Source organism: Stenella coeruleoalba, assembly GCF_951394435.1.
Source record: "Stenella coeruleoalba genome assembly, chromosome: 1".
NCBI lineage: Eukaryota > Metazoa > Chordata > Mammalia > Artiodactyla > Delphinidae > Stenella > Stenella coeruleoalba.
In genome coordinates, this window is record NC_137169.1 from 129,136,579 (window position 1) to 129,159,340 (window position 22,762).

General features: G+C 38.9%; 2 protein-coding genes across 3 annotated transcripts in view; one reads left to right on the forward strand and one right to left on the reverse strand.

Annotated features, from left to right (window-relative positions):
• The window catches only part of ASPM (assembly factor for spindle microtubules), a 67,246-nt gene extending 52,455 nt beyond the window's left edge, over positions 1-14,791 (forward strand). For both annotated transcript variants that reach the window (XM_079940843.1, XM_079940844.1), the window contains 10 exons: positions 1,788-1,954; positions 3,445-3,541; positions 4,818-5,027; positions 6,333-6,485; positions 7,336-7,524; positions 8,161-8,353; positions 8,484-8,638; positions 10,483-10,659; positions 11,913-12,079; positions 14,664-14,791. In XM_079940843.1, coding sequence (XP_079796969.1) covers positions 1,788-1,954; positions 3,445-3,541; positions 4,818-5,027; positions 6,333-6,485; positions 7,336-7,524; positions 8,161-8,353; positions 8,484-8,638; positions 10,483-10,659; positions 11,913-12,079; positions 14,664-14,766 — 1,611 coding nt within the window. In that variant the 3' untranslated portion in view covers positions 14,767-14,791. The remainder of the gene's footprint in view (positions 1-1,787; positions 1,955-3,444; positions 3,542-4,817; positions 5,028-6,332; positions 6,486-7,335; positions 7,525-8,160; positions 8,354-8,483; positions 8,639-10,482; positions 10,660-11,912; positions 12,080-14,663) is intronic.
• A 6,926-nt stretch (positions 14,792-21,717) lies between these two features.
• The window catches only part of LOC307183087 (coagulation factor XIII B chain-like), a gene marked incomplete at its 3' end in the record, with an annotated part of 38,889 nt that continues 37,844 nt past the window's right edge, over positions 21,718-22,762 (reverse strand). The window contains exon 12 of the mRNA XM_079915086.1: positions 21,718-21,751. Coding sequence (XP_079771212.1) covers positions 21,718-21,751 — 34 coding nt within the window. The remainder of the gene's footprint in view (positions 21,752-22,762) is intronic.

Here is a 22,762-nt window from a genome sequence, read left to right on the forward strand (position 1 = left end):
AGAGGAGAAGCCAACATATGGTATTAAGAGGGAATGAAGAAAGCTAAAGATTGTGGTATGAAGAAACCAAGGGTTGAGGGAGGAAGAAAGGAGCGCCCAAGTTCCAGACGCTGCCAGGAGTCAAGGACTGGTGGGTGTCAAGCGCGTGTGTTAGTTGGGGTTATGTTAGAAAAGCCAAAATAACAACCTTAGGAAAATTCAACTGTTATTTCTTTCTTCTTTTTTTTTTCTTTTTAGTAATTAGTTGTTGTTTTTTGGGGGGTTTTTTAAAAATTATTTATTTTTGGCTACATTGGGTCTTTGTTGTTGCACAGGGGCTTTCTCTAGTTGCTGCGAGCGGGGGCCACTCTTCATTGCGGTGCGCGGGCTTCTCATTGCGCTGGCTTCTCTTGTTGCAGAGCACGGGCTCTAGGCGTGCGGGCTTCAGTAACTGTGGCTCGCGGGCTCAGTAGTTGTGGCTTGAGGGCTCTAGAGCGCAGGCTCAGTAGCTGTGGCACACGGGCTTAGTTGCTCCGTGGCATGTGGGATCTTCCCGGACCAGGGCTCGAACCCATGTCCCCTGCATTGGCAGGCGGATTCTTAACCACTGCGCCACCAGGGAAGCCCTGTTTTTTCTTTTATATAACTAAATTATAAAAGTGCATGTTGCAATCTAGTTTTTAACACATACCAACCAGTGGTCTTAAACTTTAGCACACATTGGAATCACTTTGGAATCTTTAAAAGTACTGATACCTGGCTTCCACTATGAATACTACTATGTTGGTATTCGGTTTTGTTTACATAAAAACCATATAGAAATACTCTGAGTTAAGGACATCACAAGAGTTCAGTTTGACCATACATATCATTCTCGCCTGTCAACTGAATTTAGAGCCTGATCCCCATGTTAGGTGGAGCTATTGTATTTGCTGTAGGTGTTTTGAAGTCAGATAGACTCAGGTTCAAATCTTGACTCTATCACTTACTGGCTATGTGGTAACAAGTCTCTTGACGTTAATTTCTGTTTTGTATAGAGATCTTAATAATCATCTCACAAGATATTTATAAGGATTAAATAAGATATGTCTGTCACTTATTACCTGTGACATCAACAAGTAATTTTACTGGTGTCAGTTCCTCCGGGCCTTCATTGTTTTCATCTCTAAATTAGAGATAATAGTATTACCTACCTATGTTACTGTAAAGAATTATAGTGCTTAGTATAGCGCTAAGCACTTAAGAAGTTGTAGCTGTTACTTAAGCTTTTAGTCAGTCACAAGGTTGCCAAAGTCGGGAAATCTGGTGGTCCTCAGATAGATGGATGCCCTCAGGATTCTGCAGCAGGATGGACCCAGAACCCAGGATGTGTCTGCAGTGTGTGGGGAGGGCAGTCGGAAGAATTCCCGTCCCTTCCCTGGAATTGGAGGCATCAGTGTGTTCATTTCCTTTCATTCCTTCACATGGACTGAGAAGGTGAGGGCAGTGCACACACCTGGCTTCCCAGGCTTTGCGTGCAGCTTACAATTTAAATACTTTCCAGGGTTGTATTGGGCTTAGCCAGCAGCCAGCCGCAGGGTATGTGCTGAAGCAGGTAGTAGGAGGTCACAGGTCAGCCCGCTGTTCTCAGGGGGCTCATGTGTCCGGAGTGAGCGAGTCCCACAGTGGAGCTGGGGTGTGACTGCATTTCTGCAGTTGATCCTGTCTGCTTGACCTTATATTAACTGTTATCAATACTGAGTCTTCCAGTTTACAAAAAAATAATTAGACATCTCATTGCATATTTGTTATGTTTATATGTTTAATAGACTGCGTGGAGGAGACATAAAGCCAGGAAATATTTACGTGAAGTGAAAGCTGCCTGCAAGATTCAAGCCTGGTACAGGTGTTGGAAAGCACGTAAAGAGTATCTGGCTGTGTTAAGAGCTGTTAGAATCATTCAGGGTTGCTTCCGTACCAAACTGCAGAGAAGACGGTAAATGTGTCAGCTGCGTGGGCGAGAGCGTGTGTTTTGGGGGGGGGGGGGGCGGGCAGGGTTGTGCATGCACGCGCGCATGTGCCGTAACCAAGTCTGTGTGTCAAGTAATACTGCTTGTTGGGTTTTCTTTTAAATAGTTGCTATGCTTAATTTGTATGGTTTGCTGGTGTTTCCTGCAATAATGTAACAAAATTATCTCTGAGACTGTCTTATTTTTTGAGATACAGCCTTGATGGTATAATCCAGGAGAAAATATTAAACTTGATTAACTCAGGTTCATAAGGATAAGGGACTGAGGGACTCAGTAGGGACTGAGGATGGGAAGTTAATAAAATGATCTAGTAAGTCTTGTTTTCCTTGTTAGTGCACGGGTCCATTTTGTCTGTTGATTTAGCTACTGGCAACATTTGTTTTCTTATGCTTTTTTTTTTTCTTTGTATTAACCCCTGTACTCTTTATCCTTAATGACGAAGACCTAATTACCAACTTATCTATGTTACTCGTATTTCCCTATTCCTAGTTCATTTCTTTTAAACACATTTTCAGAAGCTCTTACCAGATAGTCTATATTATTTTTTTATTTCATAGTGTAAGAATTTTTTCATCAGTTCCCAGAATTGATGAGTTATTATATCAGTGATGGTTTTAAAGATCATTTTGGGAGAGCACACTAGTGTTACAGGCATTTCTTGATCAATTCCATGGGCAGAGTCAGGGCTTAACAAATAAAAATATAATTGCTGCTCTCAGCTATTAAGGACCAGTGTCCAGTTTTTCCCATTGATATTCAGCCTTACTTTCTAGGAAAGGTGGCCACATGACATAGGTTAATCTCTCTCCCTTTTCCACAGGACCATGAACAGATGAAAGAGCCTGCCGATTCTCGATTGTTGTCACTGCTATGTTGACGCCTAAAGTTTAATCTCTAGCCCTCACATTTAGAATTTTTCTCCAGTTCTGTTTACAGAATATTCCTTTTTAAATCTTTTGATGATGCCATCTTTCCTTTCAAACAAGTGTTTGTTTCTCATTTGCCTGATGCCACTCCACCCTCCCAGGCTGTCTTCTCAGCCACACCTGTCTGCTCAAAGACTCACTCACAGTGTGGACTCAGACTTTATTCTCTACCATTTTTTCTACCACCTCCCCTTTATCTAGGCTTTGTCTAGATCTGGCTAATCCTACTTTCTTCTGATCCCGTTCAGAATTTTTTGTCATTCTAGAACTTAATATTTCTTGACCACTGAAATATTGCCAATTGTAAAACTTGTTTTGCATTGTGTTACCGTGTGTGTGTGTGTGTGTGTGTTTGTGTTTGTAAAGTTCTGATTGCTAGAACCTAAGTATGAATTATCCTTTTCTACTTTTTTTTATTCTCTCATTGCCTTTCTTATATTTTCTTTCTCCTCTAGTATTTATAGGGGGTGGGCAATGAATACTTACTAAATGAGTTAATTTGAAATTGCTTTCCAATAATCACTTTTTAGGTTTTTGAACGTGAGAGCATCAACAATCATCATTCAGAGAAAATGGAGAGCTGTACTTTCTGGAAGAACAGCTCATGAGCAATTCTTAACGACAAAAGTAGGTGTTAAAAAAACAGTTCATATGTAAAGAACTACTTTAAAAAACAGAAAACAAAAAATGATTTAAAGATCTAACTATACATTTGCTTTAAACACATCATTGCAGTCAATTAAAAATTATATTCACTCGGGCTTCCCTGGTGGCGCGGTGGTTGAGAGTCCGCCTGCCGATGCAGGGGACACGGGTTCGTGCCCCGGTCTGGGAGGATCCCACATGCCGCGGAGCGGCTGGGCCCGTGAGCCATGGCCGCTGAGCCTGCGCGTCAGGAGCCTATGCTCCACAACAGTGAGAGGCCCGCATACCGCAAAAAAAAAAAAATTTTATTCACTCATAAACATACTATTTGTATTTTTATTTGTGTATCTGTTTTTATAACATATTCTCAAACCCAATTTGAAGTGATTTATTTGAAGAAAATCGTAATAGATGTAGCATATCCTGTAGTATGTAGTCAACACATACTCTTTAAGCCACATTTGGTAATCTATTTAAAATATTTAACATCGGTTCTAGAACAGTGGTGGTACCTATGGTCTTTTATTAAGGAAATCAAAATTTTACTTGTAAATTTTGATGTTCATATTCACTATGTATGATTATATACACACTATTATTATTACACCTTCTATTATATATTTACTAACTAATCAGATCCTCATGATAACTCTGTGAGGCAGCTATTATCAGCATTCCCATTTTACAAATGAGTAAACTGAGGTCTGGAGAGATAAAGGGGTTTGCTCAAAGTCACTCAGCTAGTAGGTGGGGGGGGTCTATGTTGTAAAACAAACCTAGTTTTCGTTTCAATCCAGATGCTTTATGTGTCTTGGAATTTGATTATCAGGATGTTCTAGAATTGAGGAATCTAAGATGTGCTGGGAGTACACTGGTTCTCGAAGCAGCAGACAGCTTCCCTCACAGCTGCTTACAATGCCCATTCTGTTCTCTAGAGTGTAGCTAGCTTTTGTATTAAATGCATTTGTCCTGTAGTAATACTAGTTCTTTGCTCATTCACAATGAAAAGTATCAAGAGGAAGGGAGGGAAAAAACACCAGGTATCTATGGTCCCTGGTTTGCACCTTCATAAAAGCTTCATTTTCAGCTGTAGCCCTCTGTGGGTTTCAAAATCTGTGAAATATGACATTCTTAAAAATGTAAAAAAAAAAAAATCATAATTATACCATCTTATTTTTCATTGAGAAATTCCAGAACCTCCAGTGGGTTGAACTATTATTTCTATCTATTAGTGTCACTTGCAAATTTTTCCTTATAGAGATTTCAAGCTGCTTGTTTGATCCAAGCAAATTTCAGAGGATATAAAGGAAGGCAGGTCTTTCTCCAGCAGAAATCAGCTGCTTTGACCATACAAAGATACATACGAGCCAGGAAGACTGAGAAGTCTGAAAGGAGAAAATATGTTGAATTAAAAAAATCTACAGTTGTTCTACAAGCACTGGTGCGTGGTTGGTTAGTAAGAAAAAGGGTAAGTATTTTTAAGTAGGATATCTCAGTCTTATGAAGTGGAAATACCTGATGTTAAATTGTGTTAAGAAATTTGAGATTTTGGAGAATAATTTCAGAACTGATATAGCCATTAACTAGAATTTATTCAGCTTCTGAAGAGCCCCATGTAACAAGATCACTGGTTGCCATAGATTTTTGTTCTGTGATCCTATTTCCCATAGATGCTCACCAAAAATGCAAAATAACTTTTCTCGTGTAATAAATCTTAACAAAGGAACTGAAGTATGAGGAGGGCTCCACATGTGAAGGAGTTTTTTTTTTTTAAGTTTTTAACATCTTTATTGGAGTATAATTGCTTTACAATGGTGTGTTAGTTTCTGCTTTATAACAAAGTGAATCAGCTATACACATACATACATCCCCATATCTCCTCCCTCTTGCGTCTCCCTCCCACCCTCCCTATCCCACCCCTCTAGGGGGTCACAAAGCACCCAGCTGATCTCCCTGTGCTATGCTGCTTCTTCCCACTAGCTATCTGTTTTACTTTTGGTAGTGTATATAAGTCCATGCCACTCTCTCACTTTGTCCCAGCTTCCCCTTCCCCCTCCCCACACGTGAAGGAGGTTGTTATTCAAGTCACCTTTTGCTACCACCAAGCAACTCTCTCAGGGGTTGTAGGACCATTCCGTTGATAACTTCCACACCTTCAGCAGGAGAGAATCCTCCCTAGGGAATTCTTGACGTTCTGAGCATCCAGTACATGAAGCAGTGGTAAACAGAAAATAATTAAATTAAAGGAGAAATCTTTTGTGTTTTGTTCACTGAGTATAAATTGAAACTCTGAAGGCCAAAGGCCCCTCCCTGGAGGGAGCTTCAGCTGCAGAAGTCTTGTGCTGGATGTGGCGAGACCACTACTGGAGAAGTCAGGTCAAATGTTTGCCCAATTTAACGTCACCATCTTCAACGGTTCTGCTTGGAGCTCTCTAACCCTTTCTCAGTTTACTATTCCTAGACTTCTCCCATTATAATTAGTACCTTCAAATCCTTATCTAGCTGCCCTTGGGTAGTCTAGTTAAATTCTGGAGTGAAGTGCCCAAATATAATTGTGCTTTCTATATCCTCAGTTAGGGGTTACACCATTGAAAGTGTTGTATAGTAAAGGAGTATAATTACTTCAGGTTACAATGTAGATAATTTTAATAGTTACAAGTTAGTTTATTGTTGCTAATTTATATAATTTGGTATTAAGGATATACAAAAATAAACATTGGTTGATTGTCTTAAGAGTCAACTATTTGGTTGTTAATCTTTTTTTCTCCTTTAGATTTTAGAACAGAGAGCCAAAATTAGGCTTCTTCACTTCACAGCAGCTGCCTTTTATCACCTGTCTGCTCTTAGAATTCAAAGAGCCTACAGACTTCACAGGGCTCTGAAGAATGCTGATGATAAACAGGTTAACTCAGCCATCCGTATTCAGGTTAGCTTTTCCTTTGCAGTAAAACTATGACCTAATTTTTGTTTGAAACTTTTTAATATTTCGTAAACAATTTCCAAATACCCCTGCTAAAGTTATGTAGTATTTAGCTTTTGCCATGTGGCCATCAGGGTGGTTGGCTGGCTTAGAGGTGAGTTGCGTTTTATGGCTCAGGACTAAGGCTGTGGGTTATCCTCTGGCGCATTGTACGCATTCACCCCTCATGTAGCGACACCCAGGGCACCTGTCTCTCGACCTCCTTGCCAACCCGTGACATTACAAGACTTTGTGATTTTGTCATTTTGATGAATGGCAAATTACATCTCATATTTGGTTTGGATTTCCTATGATTGCTAGCAATTCTAAAAAATCTTTCCTCTGTGTTGGTTATTCAAATTTTTATCTGTGTACGGTATGCTTTTTAAATTTTTTTTTCCACATACTTTGCTCATTTTTCTGTTGAGTGTTTTATTTTTCTTAATGATTATAGGAGTTCTTTATGTATTCTGGATAAGAATCCTGTTTGTACAGTATATGTTAATATACTTACATATAAAATATTGAGTAAAGAAATTGAAGAATAATATACAGCTTGATAAGATTTATATCAATTATGAAATGAGGAACATGTTGTGCAGGGTTAAATTCTCAGACACACACACACACACACACACACACACACACACACACACACACAGACACACACTTAAACCCACTGTGGCCTGGAATTTTCTGCACCAACTAGAGTGGAAGTGTAATGCCACTGGGGAGGGTTGAAAGATATTTCAATAAATGTTCTATTTATTTCATTAAGAAACCTGAAGTAAAAAAACTATTCATATGTTTTAAACAGAGATGGTTTCGAGCAAGATTACAGCATAAGAGGTTTCTTCAGAAACATCGCTTCATGAAAATTCAGAATGAAGCTCAAGAACGTATAAGCCAGCAAAATAGGGCTGCATCAGTAATACAGAAAGCCGTACACCGTTTCCTCCTCCGTAAAAAGCAGGAAAAGCTTGATAATAGAGTCACTAAAATCCAGGTAACTGAAAATATTATGATTTTAGTTCAAGACTTTGGTTTGCAATTCATCTACACGATATACAACATTTTATTGAATTTTATTTTTATTTATGTATTTTATTTCTTGGCTGCGCCTCACTGCTTGCGGGATCTTAGTTCCCCAACCAGGGATTGAACCCGGGCCACGGCAGTGAAAGCGGCGAGTCCCAACCACTGGACCGCCAGGGAATCCCCAACATCTAACATTTTAAAAAGCACAGTCATACTCATTTTAAAAAGCTGTGATTGGCCAATAGAATAATTCATATGCACTATGCTACCATAATTTCATTGTTAAGCCCTTTATTTTCACATTCCAGAGAGGAAGTTGATGACTGAAAGATGCAAAAGCATTTTTGCCTTTTGAATCGATTTAGCCGTCTTTGGCCAGTGAATGATGCTTTAGCTTATATACAGGAATATTGTATGTATTTCTTCCTAGAAAAATTGCTTTTGCTATTTATTAGAACCTGAATTGAAGTTGTAGTTGCAAAGTTGCAAAGATCACATCATATAATTTTACTGAAAACATTTACTTTGTGGAAGTAGATGTAGATGTTAAGTCCACAACATCAGAGGTTGTAATCTTAAAGTTACTGGTTTGTCTCTTGGTAAGGCGTTATGGAGAGGATATTCTTGGAGGAAGAAAAATGATTGTTCAAAAATTAAAGCCATTCGACAGAGACTTCAGTGTGTTAACCGGGAGATTCGAGAAGAAAACAAGCTCTACCACAGAACCGCACTTGCCCTGCACTATCTCCTGACATACAAGTACCTTTCCGCTATTCTTGAGGCTCTAAAGCACCTGGGTTAGTTTGTTTTAACAATATCTTGTATAAGGTTAGAAATGCGTTTTTACCCTTGAGTCGTACAAAGAATATAATAATACGATACTGATTTTGTTGCTGTGAATGTATCTCTTTTTTTTCCCCCTTTCAGAGGTAGTTACTGGACTGTCTTCACTTTGCTGTGAGAATATGGCCCAGAGTGGAGCAATTTCTAAAATATTTGTCTTGATCCGAAGCTGTAACCGTAGTGTCCCTTGTATGGAGGTCATCGGATACGCTGTGCAGGTCTTGCTTAACGTCGCCAAGGTAGTTTCCGTCTTGATAATGAAGAGTTCCTTGGTCAAGAAACCTCCCCTAGCAAGTTGGGTTTATGCTTGCTCATCACTAGAACTCAGATCCCCGAGTTAAAGTTCATTTACTATGTGCCAGAGTCTTCGGGGGGGAATGTTTACTCTGTTAACATAACTGTACATAGAAACTATAATTATTTATGATTTATTTCTCCTGTTTTTATAATATTAATAACAGCAAGTTAGTTAAGGCCTTGCTAACTATGTGCTAGTTCTTTTCATGCATCATTTAATTTAGTGCTCCCATTCATCCTCTAAGATGGTTCTTATGGTATTATCTTTCCCATTTTGTAGTGAAGGGATAATCATTTTTACAGGAGGTAAGGTCCTCGCCCGAGGACCAGCGTGTGGTCAGTGGTGGAGGGTTCATGTCCATCTCCCTCCGGAGCTGACAGCCTGTACACTGCGCTATATCAGAACAGCAGAACCTCTTCTGATCACGTCTGGCTTCCTTTTTGGTTGGTGTTTCTAAAGTACTGGGTTGGCCAAAATGTGCCTTTGGTTTTTAAGTGAAAATAAAAGACACATTTTTCATTTTCACCAAGAGCTTTATCGAACAACGTATTCACCCTTTTGTTCCACTACCTTCTGCCATTTTTCAGGCAACTTCATAATTCTATCTTCCCAAAACTTTTTATCCTTTTGAGCAAAGGACTGTTCCGGGTGCCTTTTACAGTCTTCCAGGGAATTGAAATTTTTTCCATTAAGAGAATTTTGTAAAGACAGAAATAAATGGAAATCCGAAGGTGCAACGTCTGGTGAACACGGCGGATGAATCAGAACTTCCCAGCCAAGCTCTGACAGTTTTTGCCTGGTCACCAAAGAAACATGTGGTCTTGTGTTATCTTCATGGAAGATTATGTGTTTTCTGTTGACTAATTCTAGATGCTTTTCGTCAAGTGCTGCTTTCAGTTGGTCTAATTGGGAGCAGTACTTCTTGGAATTAATCGTTTGCTTTTCTGGAAGGAGCTCATAATAGAGGACTCCCTTCCAATCCCATCCTATACACAACATTGTCTTCTTTGGATGAAGACTGGCCTTTGGTGTGGTTGGTGGTGGTTCATTTCACTTGCCCCACGATCTCTCCCATTCCACATTATTGTACAGTATCCACTTTTCATCACCCATCACAATTTGTTTTAAAAGTGGAACGTTTTCATTACATTTAAGTAGAGAATTGCATGCGGAAATAGGGTCAAGAAGGTTTTCTTCGCTTAACTTAACGTAGACCTAAAGTGATGAACATAACCAAGCTGGTGCAAATGATTTTCAGCGCTTCATTTGGATATTTTGAGTATGTCAGCTATCTCCCACGTGTTGTAACACTGATTGTTCTCAGTTAATGTCTCGATTTGATCGCTCTCAACTTCTACTGGTCTACCCGACCGTGGAGCATCGTCCAGCAAGAAATCTCCAGCACGAAACTTCACAAACTACTTTTGACACGTTTGATCAGTCACAGCACCTTCTCCATGCACTGCACAAATCTTTTTTTTGCATTTCGGTTACATTTTTACCTTTCTTGAAATAATAAAGCAGAATATGCTGAAAATGTTGCTTTTTTCCTTCCATCTTCAGTATTAAAATAACTACACAAAACTTCATCAATTTTGATTAGTCTTTTTTTAAATGCACGCTGATATGACAGCTGCCATATACAATCTAACAAAATTGTTTTGAATGGAGTTAAAGAAAACTGATGCTACTAGATCCATCTTACGGAAAAAACCGAACGAACCTTTTGGCCAGCCCAGTATCTGTGTTTATTATAATTTGTAACTTGGTTCTGTTCTCTTCCAGTATGAGAAAACGACTTCAGCAGTTTACGATGTAGAAAACTGTGTAGATACACTGCTGGAGCTTCTGCAAATGTACCAAGAAAAGCCCGGTGACAAAGTTGCAGACAAGAGTAGAAGCATTTTCACAAAAACTTGTTGTTTGTTAGCTGTTTTACTGAAGAGGACAAATCGAGCTTCTGTAAGTATTCATCAGTTTTTTTCCTTTGAGGTTATCTTTACATGTTCTTAAGTCCAAGACTTTTAAGCAGTTATCACAACTTAAATAGGGCTTTGCGTGTGTTCACACCTGCTCTTTGTGCTGATATGAGTTGTTTCTTATGTGTCAGAGAAGCTGAATTCTAGAAGTAGAATTTGTCACAGCCCTAGGAGCAACCAGCTCCCATGTACTTGAGAGAAGCAACAGCTGTCCCAGCAAGGTAGAAATCCAGATGTGCACAACTCCTCACCCCCTGCTGTGACATAAAGATGTGACAAGCATTTCTCCGGTGAGGCCTCTGAGCATCCTCTCCAGGAGTTACAGTCAGCAGGGGTGACTGCAGGCCATGATAGGACTGTGGCCTTTATCCTGAGAACAGTGGGAAACCACTGGAGGATTTTAAGCAAGGAGATATGTTCCAGTTTAAGTTTTAACATCACTTTGGCTGCTGGTCGAAGAATGGATTTGGGAGATCGTGTGGGTATAGGGAGACCATTAAGGAAAGAGGCAAGTGTAGACACACAGTGGTCTGGGCAAGAGACTGTACTTGACCTGGGGTCGCATCAGGCAGAGGTAAGTGGGTAACGCTGGAAACTTTAAGAAGGTAAAATTCGGGGCTTCCCTGGTGGCGCACTGGTTGAGAATCTGCCTGCCAATGCAGGGGACACGGGTTCGAGCCCTGGTCTGGGAGGACCCCACATGCCGCGGAGCAGCTAGGCCCGTGAACCACAACTACTGAGCCTGCATGTCTGGAGCCTGTGCTCTGCAACAAGAGAGGCCGCGATAGTGAGAGGCCCATGCACCGCGATGAAGAGTGGCCCCCGCTTGCCACAACTAGAGGAAGCCCTCGCACAGAAACGAAGACCCAACACAGCCAAAAATAAATTAATTAATTAATAAACTCCTACCCCCCAACATCTTAAAAAAAAAAAAAAAAAGAAGGTAAAATTCACAGGACTTGGTAACCATGTATAATAGGTATATTTACTTAAATGTTTGCTTTTTTATTTAGTATGGAGTTAAGTGTACAATTTTTGAATATTTGCCTTCTTCATAATTGTCTTATAAATTCATAATTTAAACCAATCTAACTGCTGAACTTGGAGAGCTCGGCTTTTTTATTGTTAAAAGCTCTTAATTTACTGCATAGTGTTTGTATACTGTGATTGATTTTGCTAGCATAGAAGGGATATAGAATTCTTATTAGTTTAATAAATGCACATTTTCTTTTGTAGGATGTTCGAAGTAGGTCCAAAGTTGTTGACCGTATTTATAGTCTCTATAAACTTACAGCTCATAAACATAAAGTGAATACTGAAAGAATCCTTTGTAAACAAAAGAAGAAATCTATGAGCATTTCCTTTATTCCAGAAACACCTGTAAGAACCAGAATGGTTTCAAGGTGAGCAGTAAATGTACCCTATAGTTTTGTGTCACCATTCATTCATTCATTCATTCATCCACTTAGCAAACATTTATTGAGCACCTACTATGAGCAAGACACTGTGCTTGACAATGGCGAAACAGCATGTGAACAAGAAGAAAATCTTTGGTAAATCTAAAGGAGACGATCTCAGCAGTTAATGAAGTAATAACACTGCAGCCAAGAGTATTTAGTAGTTATTGGGTAAATTCCTGGTTCTAACAAGGTACGTGCTAAGGCTGATAATTAGCTCTCAATAAGCTTTGCCGTATCATTTTTTCCCTTCCATGTAGGACAAGCTGCACTACTGGGGAGGTGGCAAAGGTCTCTGATGGCCAAAACATCAACCTCCAACTCCTTGCATAATCACCCCGATGCCTGAAATTTCTCCTCCTAGAGAAGTTCTTTTTGACCTTGTATTAGTTACCTAGCACAAACTTAGTGGCCTTAAACACCAGTAACTTATTCTCTCACAGTTCTTGAAACTGGAAGTTTGAAATGAAGGTTGTCAGCAGGGCCTCACCTGGTCTGAGGCTCTGGGGTGTAATCCTTCCCTGGCTCGTCCAGTTTCTGGCGGCTAAGTGTCCTTGGCTTGTTGCTCGATAGCTCTGTCCTCCGCCTAAGTCTTCACAGGGCTTCTTCTCCCTCTCCCTCCTCTGTGTTTCTTGTAAGGACATTCGTTGTTGCTCTCTGGTTCTGGGCAGAAGAAACAGTCTAGAGATATAAATTAGGGAAATGGTCTAGAGATATAAATTAGATGCAGGAATCATTAGAACCCCTCCCTCTCTCTCCCTCTCTCTCCTTCCTTTCTATGACTGGACAATTGTCTACTAGGTGTAAGTCCTGCACCACTGACAATGCACTCTTTCTTGACCTGGGTTATACAGCAGTTAGCTTTATAATTACTCATAATTATAAACTGTATAATAGTTGTAAATTGGTTTTATTCTTGCATGTTTTACAGTATAACATAAAAATAGTCTGCTTAAAATTTATTAATGGGAACGATTTCTACATACGGTTTTTATTTAAGGACTTGGCATATTATAATATGAATTACATTGTAAAACTATTAACATATGAATGAGTAGATTCTTTTTTTTTTTTTTTCTCCCCTTTTGACACTGTCGGGGGTTTTTTGAGGTAAAACTCCCAACAGTATAAATGTACCCTTTATTTAGGTATGCAATTCAATGAGTTTTGACAAACGTATACAGTTGTGAAACCATTACCACTGAGATAAAATATTTCTGTCACAACAAAGTTCCCTTGTGCCCCCTTGCAGTCAGTTCTCTCCCATTAACCCCTAGGTTCTGGAACCTGCTGATGGGAGTTCAGTACCTTTAGTTTTGCCTTTTCTGCTTTGTCCCATAAATGGAATCACACAGAGGTAGCTCCTTGTGACGGGACTCTTTTACTTAGCGTAATGCCCTTGAGGGTCATCCATGTCGACGCATGGCTTAGATTGCATCTCTTTCTCCACAGACTGCTGTTCCACGGTAGGGGGATATATACCCGCTCTGTTTGACCACCCCCCAATTCATAGATGTTCGGAATTTTCACTGGAAAGAACAGGAAGATGGAAGTGCATATAGTGGTAGGGATTCATGTGAGGAAGGTGGCTGTGATGCCGTTTCCTCAGTGAAGAAGGAGATCATAAACATTAGCTCAGAAGCAGATGGGGGACGGTGTGGAGGGGACATTTGGAAAGAAGAAAACAGTCATCTTGGGGAAAGAGAAAGGAAGCAATTTCTAGGTAATTTCAATCATTGGCATAAAATCAGCCAGCCTGGTTGTGCAGGTTTTCTTTAGCAATGTCCAGCTGTGCAGGAATGGAGAAGGCAGATACCTGGATTCAACTTGGAATCCACATAGAGCTTTCCAGTTGCATTCAATAGGGAAGAGCAACAATGGCGTTAACGGCATTTGCAATGGAGATTATACTGAGGGACCCAAGCTAGACGGGAGGGAAAGGAGACCAGCATTGTGCTGGGTGACAGGCACGGGCTGAGGTCCCCTGAAGTGGACACCACAGTGGGAGGAAGCTGTGAGCCGTGGAAGTATTAAGTCAAAGGGTGTGGATGAACCCCAAGAGGTGGTTCGGGCTGGAAGGCTCAGGCTGAGCAGTCGGTGGCCGGGCACTTTCTGAGGGTGACAGCGGCTGTCTTGTGATTGTGTGACGGGGGGTGTGCTGAGTGGACCCAAAGGAAAGGGGGCAGAAACGGAGAGGTGAGGGGTCGGCTCTTTAGCTACAAGGCTGCTGAAGTTCTGAGATGGGGCAGGAGTTGAGGGAAGACCAGGAACCAGGTTTACAGACAAAACGCTGGGGTTTGGTAGCTGAATAGCCTGAGCTTCAAAGGAAACAGGATCATCTTTCAGGGAAGATGGAGAGAAATAGTCTAAAATCGTAAACGGCCATAACATGAAGCCTCCCACCTGCGTGAGGGCCTGTGAGGGAGGTGATGCGTCCAGGAGGGACCACATTTCAGTTAAGACAAAGCGATGGACGTGAGTCTTCTAAGAGAGGAACTGGGTTAATGCAAGGTTTTTATTCTTCTCACAGACTTAAACCGGATTGGGTGTTGAGAAGAGATAACTTGGAAGAAATCATGAATCCTCTGAAAGCTATTCAAATGGTGATGGACACACTTGGCATTCCTTATTAGCAAAGGCAAACGTCTCAGTATGTACAGGAAAAGAAATAGGAAAGCTGATCACATGTATGGAAAGTGCTTTTGGCTTGCTTTGTACAACTTTTAAAATCTGACTTTGTATTAAAGTTCAAAAGAGGTATGTAACAAATAAACTTTTTATATTCTTCGTTTCTTTTATTTAATAGCTTTATGCAGATAACAAACTAATGTCATGACATGATTCCAACACTGTTATCTATGTCTGTTGTCTTAAAATATTATATTAGTTTGAATATAATCATATTCCTAAAGGGAAAAGATTAGCTTATTATTCCTGTTTTATAGGTAAATTGAGGCATTTATCTAAAACAAATGTTGAAAATTTAAGATTCTGCCAACTCACGTAGAAGTGAGGATAAAATAATCCCACAAATGCCATAGACAGCACCCCTGTTTCCTGACTGACGGGACCATCAAGATGGGCAAATGAGCCGCTCTGAGGAAATTAGACAAATTCAGCCTACCCCTTCATATATTAAAAACTCCTGACTTTGAACTGAGTGGGGCTGTAATTTGACCTGGGAAGAGCAAGGTATTGCTTGTAGTAGAAACTCATTGTCTAGTCACTGAGCACAGACCTGAAGATGATTCACTTGTTATTTTCAGTAGCTTTGGGTCACTGTTACCAATACTGAGCCAGTGTGATTCCAGAGCCACAGAAGGCTATTTCCAGTGGCTGTCTGCAGTCTGATCGGGTCCCAAAGACTGTCTAGCTATGGGGGCCAGGACAGTTTTAAAGTGCTTGAAATAAATCAGTAGTAGCTAGAAATGGAGAGACCATTTAACTACTTAACTTTATTATTTTGTTGGAATGAGGATTAAACCTAGTCAGAGACTGTTGAGATTTGGTTAGAATAAAGACCATATTGACATATTAAAGAATATATTGAAAGTAACTAGAAATTTTTAGAATTTTTTTTTTCTTCCAATGAAGTGTTTGGAGTTTGGAGAACTCTTGTTACTTAGAATATGCCAAATACTATAGTTTTTGTTGACTCTCCCAAATGGTTTGTTTTTCTCTTTCATTTAACAGAATTTTAGTGTAAGCAATTTATTTACTTGGTAAATTATACCACTAGGATATAATCAACATAAAATGTTATTGGTGTTAATTTCCTCTAAGATGGTTATAACCAATTAGTATTTGCACAAGAAATATTTCTATGAAGTTATACGTGAAAGGTGAGTTCTAGATGTCCAGTTTTTCTATTGTTGGAACTCAGACTAAAAGTTTTTAAATTTTACATAATATTCTATTTTCATGTGAAGGATATTCCTCTTAAATGTATGTGATAAATCCATATCAGGATTCCAAGGCTTCCTGAAGGCTGGAAGGCGTGTGTGTGTGTGTGTGTGTGTGTGTGTGTGTGTGTGTGTGTGTGTGTGGTTGGAAGGAATGGTTGAGGGGTAATTAAGCCTTTTTCTTTAGAAGTTGCTGTTTCCTACAGAGAGATTACATTGTATTAAAGAAGGAATATAAATACGTTAACTCCAATCTAGTTCTGTGTTAGGTGAGTTTATTACTGGTGAAGTTAGGTGAATTTTATTCACCTTCTTGTCTGTAATTAACCCAGATTTCCAGTAGATGTCATTATAACCATAGAGTGTCATTTTTAATTTAGTGGGGTTTTTTGGTTGTTTTGTTTTGGTTTTGGTTTTTTTGGCCGTGTTGCAAGCCACGTGGGATCGAACCTGTGCCCCCTGCAGTGGAAGCGCAGAGTCTTAACCACTGGACCGCCAGGAAAGTACCTAATTTAGTTTTAAATGTATACATATATAAAGTTACATAGTTATGATTTTCGCAAAAAAAAAAAAAAAAATCCATACTTTTACAACCTTGGAAAATTTATCTATCCCTAATATAGCTTCTTACCCATACCGTATTTTGGCTTAATGCTTGAGAGGAAGAAATTCACATTGTGCAATCTGTTATGCAAAATTGTTGAATTTTTCTCAATAGGTGATTTTTTTCCAGGTTTTATTATCTTTATAACTTCTAATTTTTCATTGTAGCAATGAAAGCCTAGTACATTTAAAAATCTTTGCGGATTAAGAAAATACTGCCTTTTGGATTACTTTTTGCTAGTAGCTAAGCTTGCTAACAGGCTTGCTTTTAATTTTAATATTGTTCAGCTGCCACTGTTTCTTGGTATAAAGAAAGAGTGATAAACTATTGTAGTTCTGCTTTCAACAAAGGAAGAATTCCAATGAAAATACTTTGCTTATAACCTCTTCACAAGAGGTAAGAGTAATGCAGATGAACATTTATTTACAATTTACATTTGAGGGCGTGTGTATTTGTGGGTGTGTGTAAAAAATTCCAACCTATGTAAAGGAAGAAGGAAATAGTCCAAAAACCTGCTTATTTCTAGGAATACTTAAGGGGGGTCTACATAAAGCAGTCCTTCTGCATCTTGCATAAATTATGGACCCTTTTTTTCTCCAATTACACAGAAGCCTATTTCAGAAACCAGTCTTAGAGAGTAGAGTTTTATTCTATGAATAATATTCCATTATTACTGCAGATAACTTTTGTATTTGGAATAGTGATGGTTTATTTTGAATTATCTAAATGAGACCAAAATGAAACTTGATCTGAACTTTGCCCTTGCTTTGCCAAAGCATCATTAATTTTCATACCTGCTGAACATTGTTGGAGTATTAGAAACAGGCTCTTCCTGCCGTCAGTAATTGTGATGGATCTTCACTGAGGTACATTTGAAGAACAGTCCGGTGACATTTATATTCACCTTAACAACGTTATTAAAGACATAGGTTATTCAGTGTCTTCCTTCTATTGTTACTCTCTCTCTGAGGCTGTCTGGGTTCCATGGCCACTTTCCTACAAGACCATTCAATTCCATGTATGTTTCTATCTGCTCTAAAATAAGTGCTGACCTACTGGACAGGTAGCAGTGATCTGCTTCCCTCACACCCAGTCAGCTTTCAAGTGAAAATCCATCCTGATTTGTAGCCTCGCTCTCAGCATGTAGGTGTTTGCTCTTCAACAACCTCCGTGAGGTGTGTCTGGACCACATTCTTCTATTCGTATATCACATAATTTTGTCTTGTATCCTAGACATATTGAATGTTATATTGTGGAGACTCTGGATTCTCTTCTAGTCCTCCAAAAAATAATGTTTTTAACAACTTGGTCGGCTCAAGCTGAACACTGATTTTGGGGTGGCAGCTCAAATCTTATTTCAATTGTTTTTTATTCTTATCTGAGTTACTTTGAATTTGCCCAATACATAGATATCCAAGAGTCATTTGGAGATTTATGTAGAATTTACACACGAAATTTGGGGCCCTCTCTTTGCTCTCACTAGTCTGATCTACCCGTCCGCCTCCTTTCTCAGTGGATGTGACTGCCCCACACCCACTTCACTGGTACCTCTGGCTAGAATGCTATGGGCTTTTTCTTTTAGTCCAAGGTTTAACTCCATTGCAAACGTGTTGATTGCAGAGCTCTCTCAGGCAGTAACCTGTAAAAATGGGTTACTGCCTGAGAGAACTAGCTCCATTACCTTCTTTCAGCTGAATCCTCCCGTCCACAATCTGCTATTTTCCATTCTGCTGTGCATCCATGTATTTGGTCTTCTGTTTGGGGTTGGGGGTTAGTTTGGCTTTTGTTCAGAGCTTATAGTTGTTATCTCTTAGAATTTTACTTGTGCGTATTCATAGCAGAAGTTGAAGAGGTTGTTTATCATCTGTTGTATTCTCCTTCAAAAAAAATACAATTTTACTTTTAAAAAATTAATTGAGGACATTAAATGTGAAAACTCAGGTACAATGCAAGGTTGTGAATGATGTCATCTTCTCCAGAGAGTTTATTGTGCTCCCAGCTGACAACTAGGCTAGAAACACCAGCTACCTCACATCACCTTTATCCAATTTAGGTTGAGACAGTTTCGAGATGGATTTCGGTCCCTAGGCAGGCTAGTCTATGTCTACTTCTCACCTACTCTTATTTTTCAAGGCCCTAGAGTTTCCTGTTCTCTTACAGACTCTGAAAACCACTGTTTGGTTTTCTAAACCCCAGGGTCTGTTGATAGCTCTGCTCATCTTATTCTTCTTTTCTTTTTTTACATCTTTATTGGAGCATAATTGCTTTACAGTGATGTGTTGTTAGTTTCTGCTTTATAACAAAGAGAATCAGTTATACATACACATATATCCCCTTATCTCCTCCCTCTTGCGTCTCCCTCCCACCCTCCCTATCCCACTCCTCTAAGTGGTCACAAAGCACCGAGCTGATCTCCCTGTGCTATGCGGCTGCTTCCCACTAGCTATCTATTTTACATTTGGTAGTGTATATATGTCCATGCCACTCTCTCACTTTGTCCCAGCTTTCCCTTCCCCCTCCCCGTGTCCTCAAGTCCATTCTGTACGTTTGCGTCTTTACTCCTGTCCTGCCCCTAGGTTTCTCAGAACCATTTTTTTTCTTTTTTTAAAAAAAAAAAAAACACTGTAAACATCTCATTTCAGTCACTGACTTCCGACATCTTTAATTTGGCGGACAAAGGCCTTCCTCTACTCTCGCCTTCCCTCCTTTCTGCTCAATCCAGTATGCATTTTTATTAGCTTCTTGGAAACACCATGCTCTTTGCTGTTTTCTACGTGTTCTTTCCTCTACCTGAAATGCTTTCTTTTCTCCCTTCAAATCTCAGCCTCCGTATTACCTCCTCAGAGGAGCCTTTCTTGGGCATCCAGGGCTAGGTTGTCCCTCCTGGTCCTTGCTGCCTAAGACAGGATCTTTCCTGACACACCGCATCTTGTAATGATTTGTTTAATATCTTTTTTATCTACCTGGAGCACAAGCTCCTAACAGCAGAAATAACGTGTCCTATTCAGTGCTTTACCTCCAGTGTGGAGCCTCAGGCCTGGCACATAGTGTGTGCTCAGTATTTGATTCTGTGTGTGCCATTCCTTCTACTTGGAATGTCTTCCCTAGTCTTGTAAACTTAACTTTTTCCAGGAATCTTCCTACAGCCCAGTTAATACCAAAAGAGTTAATTACTGCTTCCTCAATGCCACTCCTTTTACATGCTCCATCGCTGCACTTTTCACACTTTTATTGCTTTAGCATTTGGAGTTTACAAATTGGCTGCTAATGAGCCACGATGTGAGTCACGGATTTTTTAGGCGCCCCCCCATATAAAAATCAGTAGATTTCACAATTAACAAATCAGAAGATACGGCAATGCTGGATACAACATTCCCACATGACAATTACCCTCCTTGAGCAAAACTTCTGTTTCCTGGGATAAAGCAGGTACTCAACATCATTTATAAATGGATTCATTGATGAATTAATGGAAAAAGATTAATACCTTTTTTCAACTTACAAAACTTTACATACCATTGCTAAATTACTTTTAAAATGCAGAAACCCACATTTAAAAACTAAAATCAGGAAGCTAGCAAGCTACCCAGGTTAAAGAGAGCATGCCGTGAGCAGTTGCCCAGAAATACCACTAGACCTGCTTCACCCATCCACGTGTTGTGCCTGTCCCCAGGCATCAGAGTTTATGACCAATAATACAAGTTTAACTCTTTTCCTAAACTAAGTAGTTCATTATTGTGAGTTCCTTGAAATAATGAGCTGAATTTTATTCATCTCTGAATCCTGCATTACCTAACATGTTTCCTGGGACACCACACCTGATCAGTATCATTTCTTAATGGATTGGTCGAATTAATTGGAAAGGATTAATACTTTCCTGTTGATAGTTCAGTCAAATTTCAATTTTATGAGAGCCACTGTGAAAAACTGCTCTTGGAGATTAATTGAAATAATGCATATGAACTCAAGGAAGGACAGTTCTAAAACATACATGCTTGAACATTAAATGAATTCATGTTTAATCCACAGAGCTAAGTCCAGGTGTGGCTTCATTTCCAGAGAAACTCTCATAGCCCAGGAGCAGGAATTGTACGTTGGGGTTTGAAGAATGCCATCATACTGGGAAAATAAGGTCTTGAGTTAGAAGAACTGAAGACCTTCTAGGGAGGAAAAATGTGCTGTTCTGGGAACAACAACCGGTCCTAACAAGGGTACTAGAACCAGGTAGTGCTTATGAATGAGCCGTAATAACAACTGGGTGAGTAACTCTCTTTCACACTGAAAAGTGACAACGCAGTATTTCAGGCCTCTGACAGGCCCTAGTATTATTGACACACCCTTTTTTTGGTGCTTGAAGGTCTCTCTGACTTCAGGTTTTATTTTTCAGAATCTGCATGATTCCATTAATTACCCGATCTAAGAAAAAAATTGACGGTGTATAATATAAAAATAGTAAGGGTTATTCTTTTTTATAGCTGTGTTCTTTGGGCAACATTTAAACATGTGGAAGGTTCACTAATTCACAAACCATTTGATTATTAACAAATGGTAGCTAACAGTACAGTTAATTTTAAAAGTTCTTTACACTTAGAAAGTCTGAAGGGCAGTCTCGGCTCATTTAATAAAGTAAATCCTCTAACATGATGTATAGTTTCTCAGCTCTAGTGTGCTGGTTCTTTTGAATAAATATTGAACTCAAAGTAACAGAAAACCCTGATATTAACAAAGACGATTAAAGACGTGTGAATTTTTGCACATATATTGAAGACAGTATAGTCCAGTGAACTGGCATTAGGAACCGGAAATATTTTGATGTGCACATTGATGTTTTAATAGATGAAAGACATGCAGCAAAGATGAGGTCACATGTCAAGTCATCCAAACCAGAAGTGAAACAATAGCATGTGTAGCTTTTATTTATAAATAAAGAAAATGTCCAGCGTAAACAGTTTAGATTCAAATCTTCATGCAAGTAAAAAATCAGAGGTTTTTAATTCAACATTTTTCTTCTAACAATTATGTTTTATAAAGGATTTTATGATGTGTCAAAATGTTATTCTTCTTTTTGCCATTCATTTTCATGTTCTTAAGCGTTCTTGATAAGACAACATCCTTGATAAGAAAAAAAGAGAAGGTGGGGGTTGAAATAAGCATCATTTCTGGTCAAGTATTTATTACAGTCTTAGCCCTTCAATATTTCATATAACTGGTCCTTGTTTTAATGAGGTACTGATAAAAGCAAGTAACCATCCCTGGTAAATTATACCACCAATTTCTTTTTAAAAACTCAATGTCGTTAACTACACTAACACCATTTTCTACATTTTTTTTCCTAAGTTACTTATTCCTTTTTCTCTTAGAAATAGGAAATGCAAGATATAATAAAAAATTTAAATAGCACATACATTTTTCTACTCTGATTTTCACTGCAATTAAAAATAAAAAAGTTTTCCACTTGTGTGTCTTATGAATTTTTTTTCTAGGATGTTCCAAGTATCTAAAAAACTGTCCTTATGTAGTTCATACAGCTCATTCTTTATAACCATTAGAAGAGTACCACATGCACTTTTAAGTCATTTAAAAATGTTCTTAGTTGAACCTAGAGTATAATTCCCATTTTATAATGTATCTTCAAAGGGGGCAAAACTCTGACCCAATAAAATGAATTACATTATTTTATTGCATTCTTTTAACATTTCTCTAAGAAAAGAACAGGATTGTTTTCCATTGATCAAGTAGTAGAAAATATATGTTAAAAATTGCTATATGAGAAAACACTTCAGAAATAACTTCCAAATTCTTATATAGAACCGTGTTCCTGAAAACAAATACCATAATTTTAATCTTTGTTATTGACATGCTCTTCCCTCAGTATCAAGTTTGTAAAACTGTCTCAAATTGATTTATTTACCTGATTGCCAAAGAGTCACAAATATCCAATAGCAAACAGTGCTTTGACTTTAGACCACTCAGAAAGCTTGTTGAATTAGTTAATACGTCTAGGAGTTGGCTTGGTTTTAAAAAATAAAGACAACATGATTTTTTTCCCTTTATAATGACCATAAAGTAGGACTGTTGTAGAACCTAATGTTTCTGAAATTTATAACATAATGAATCTCATGA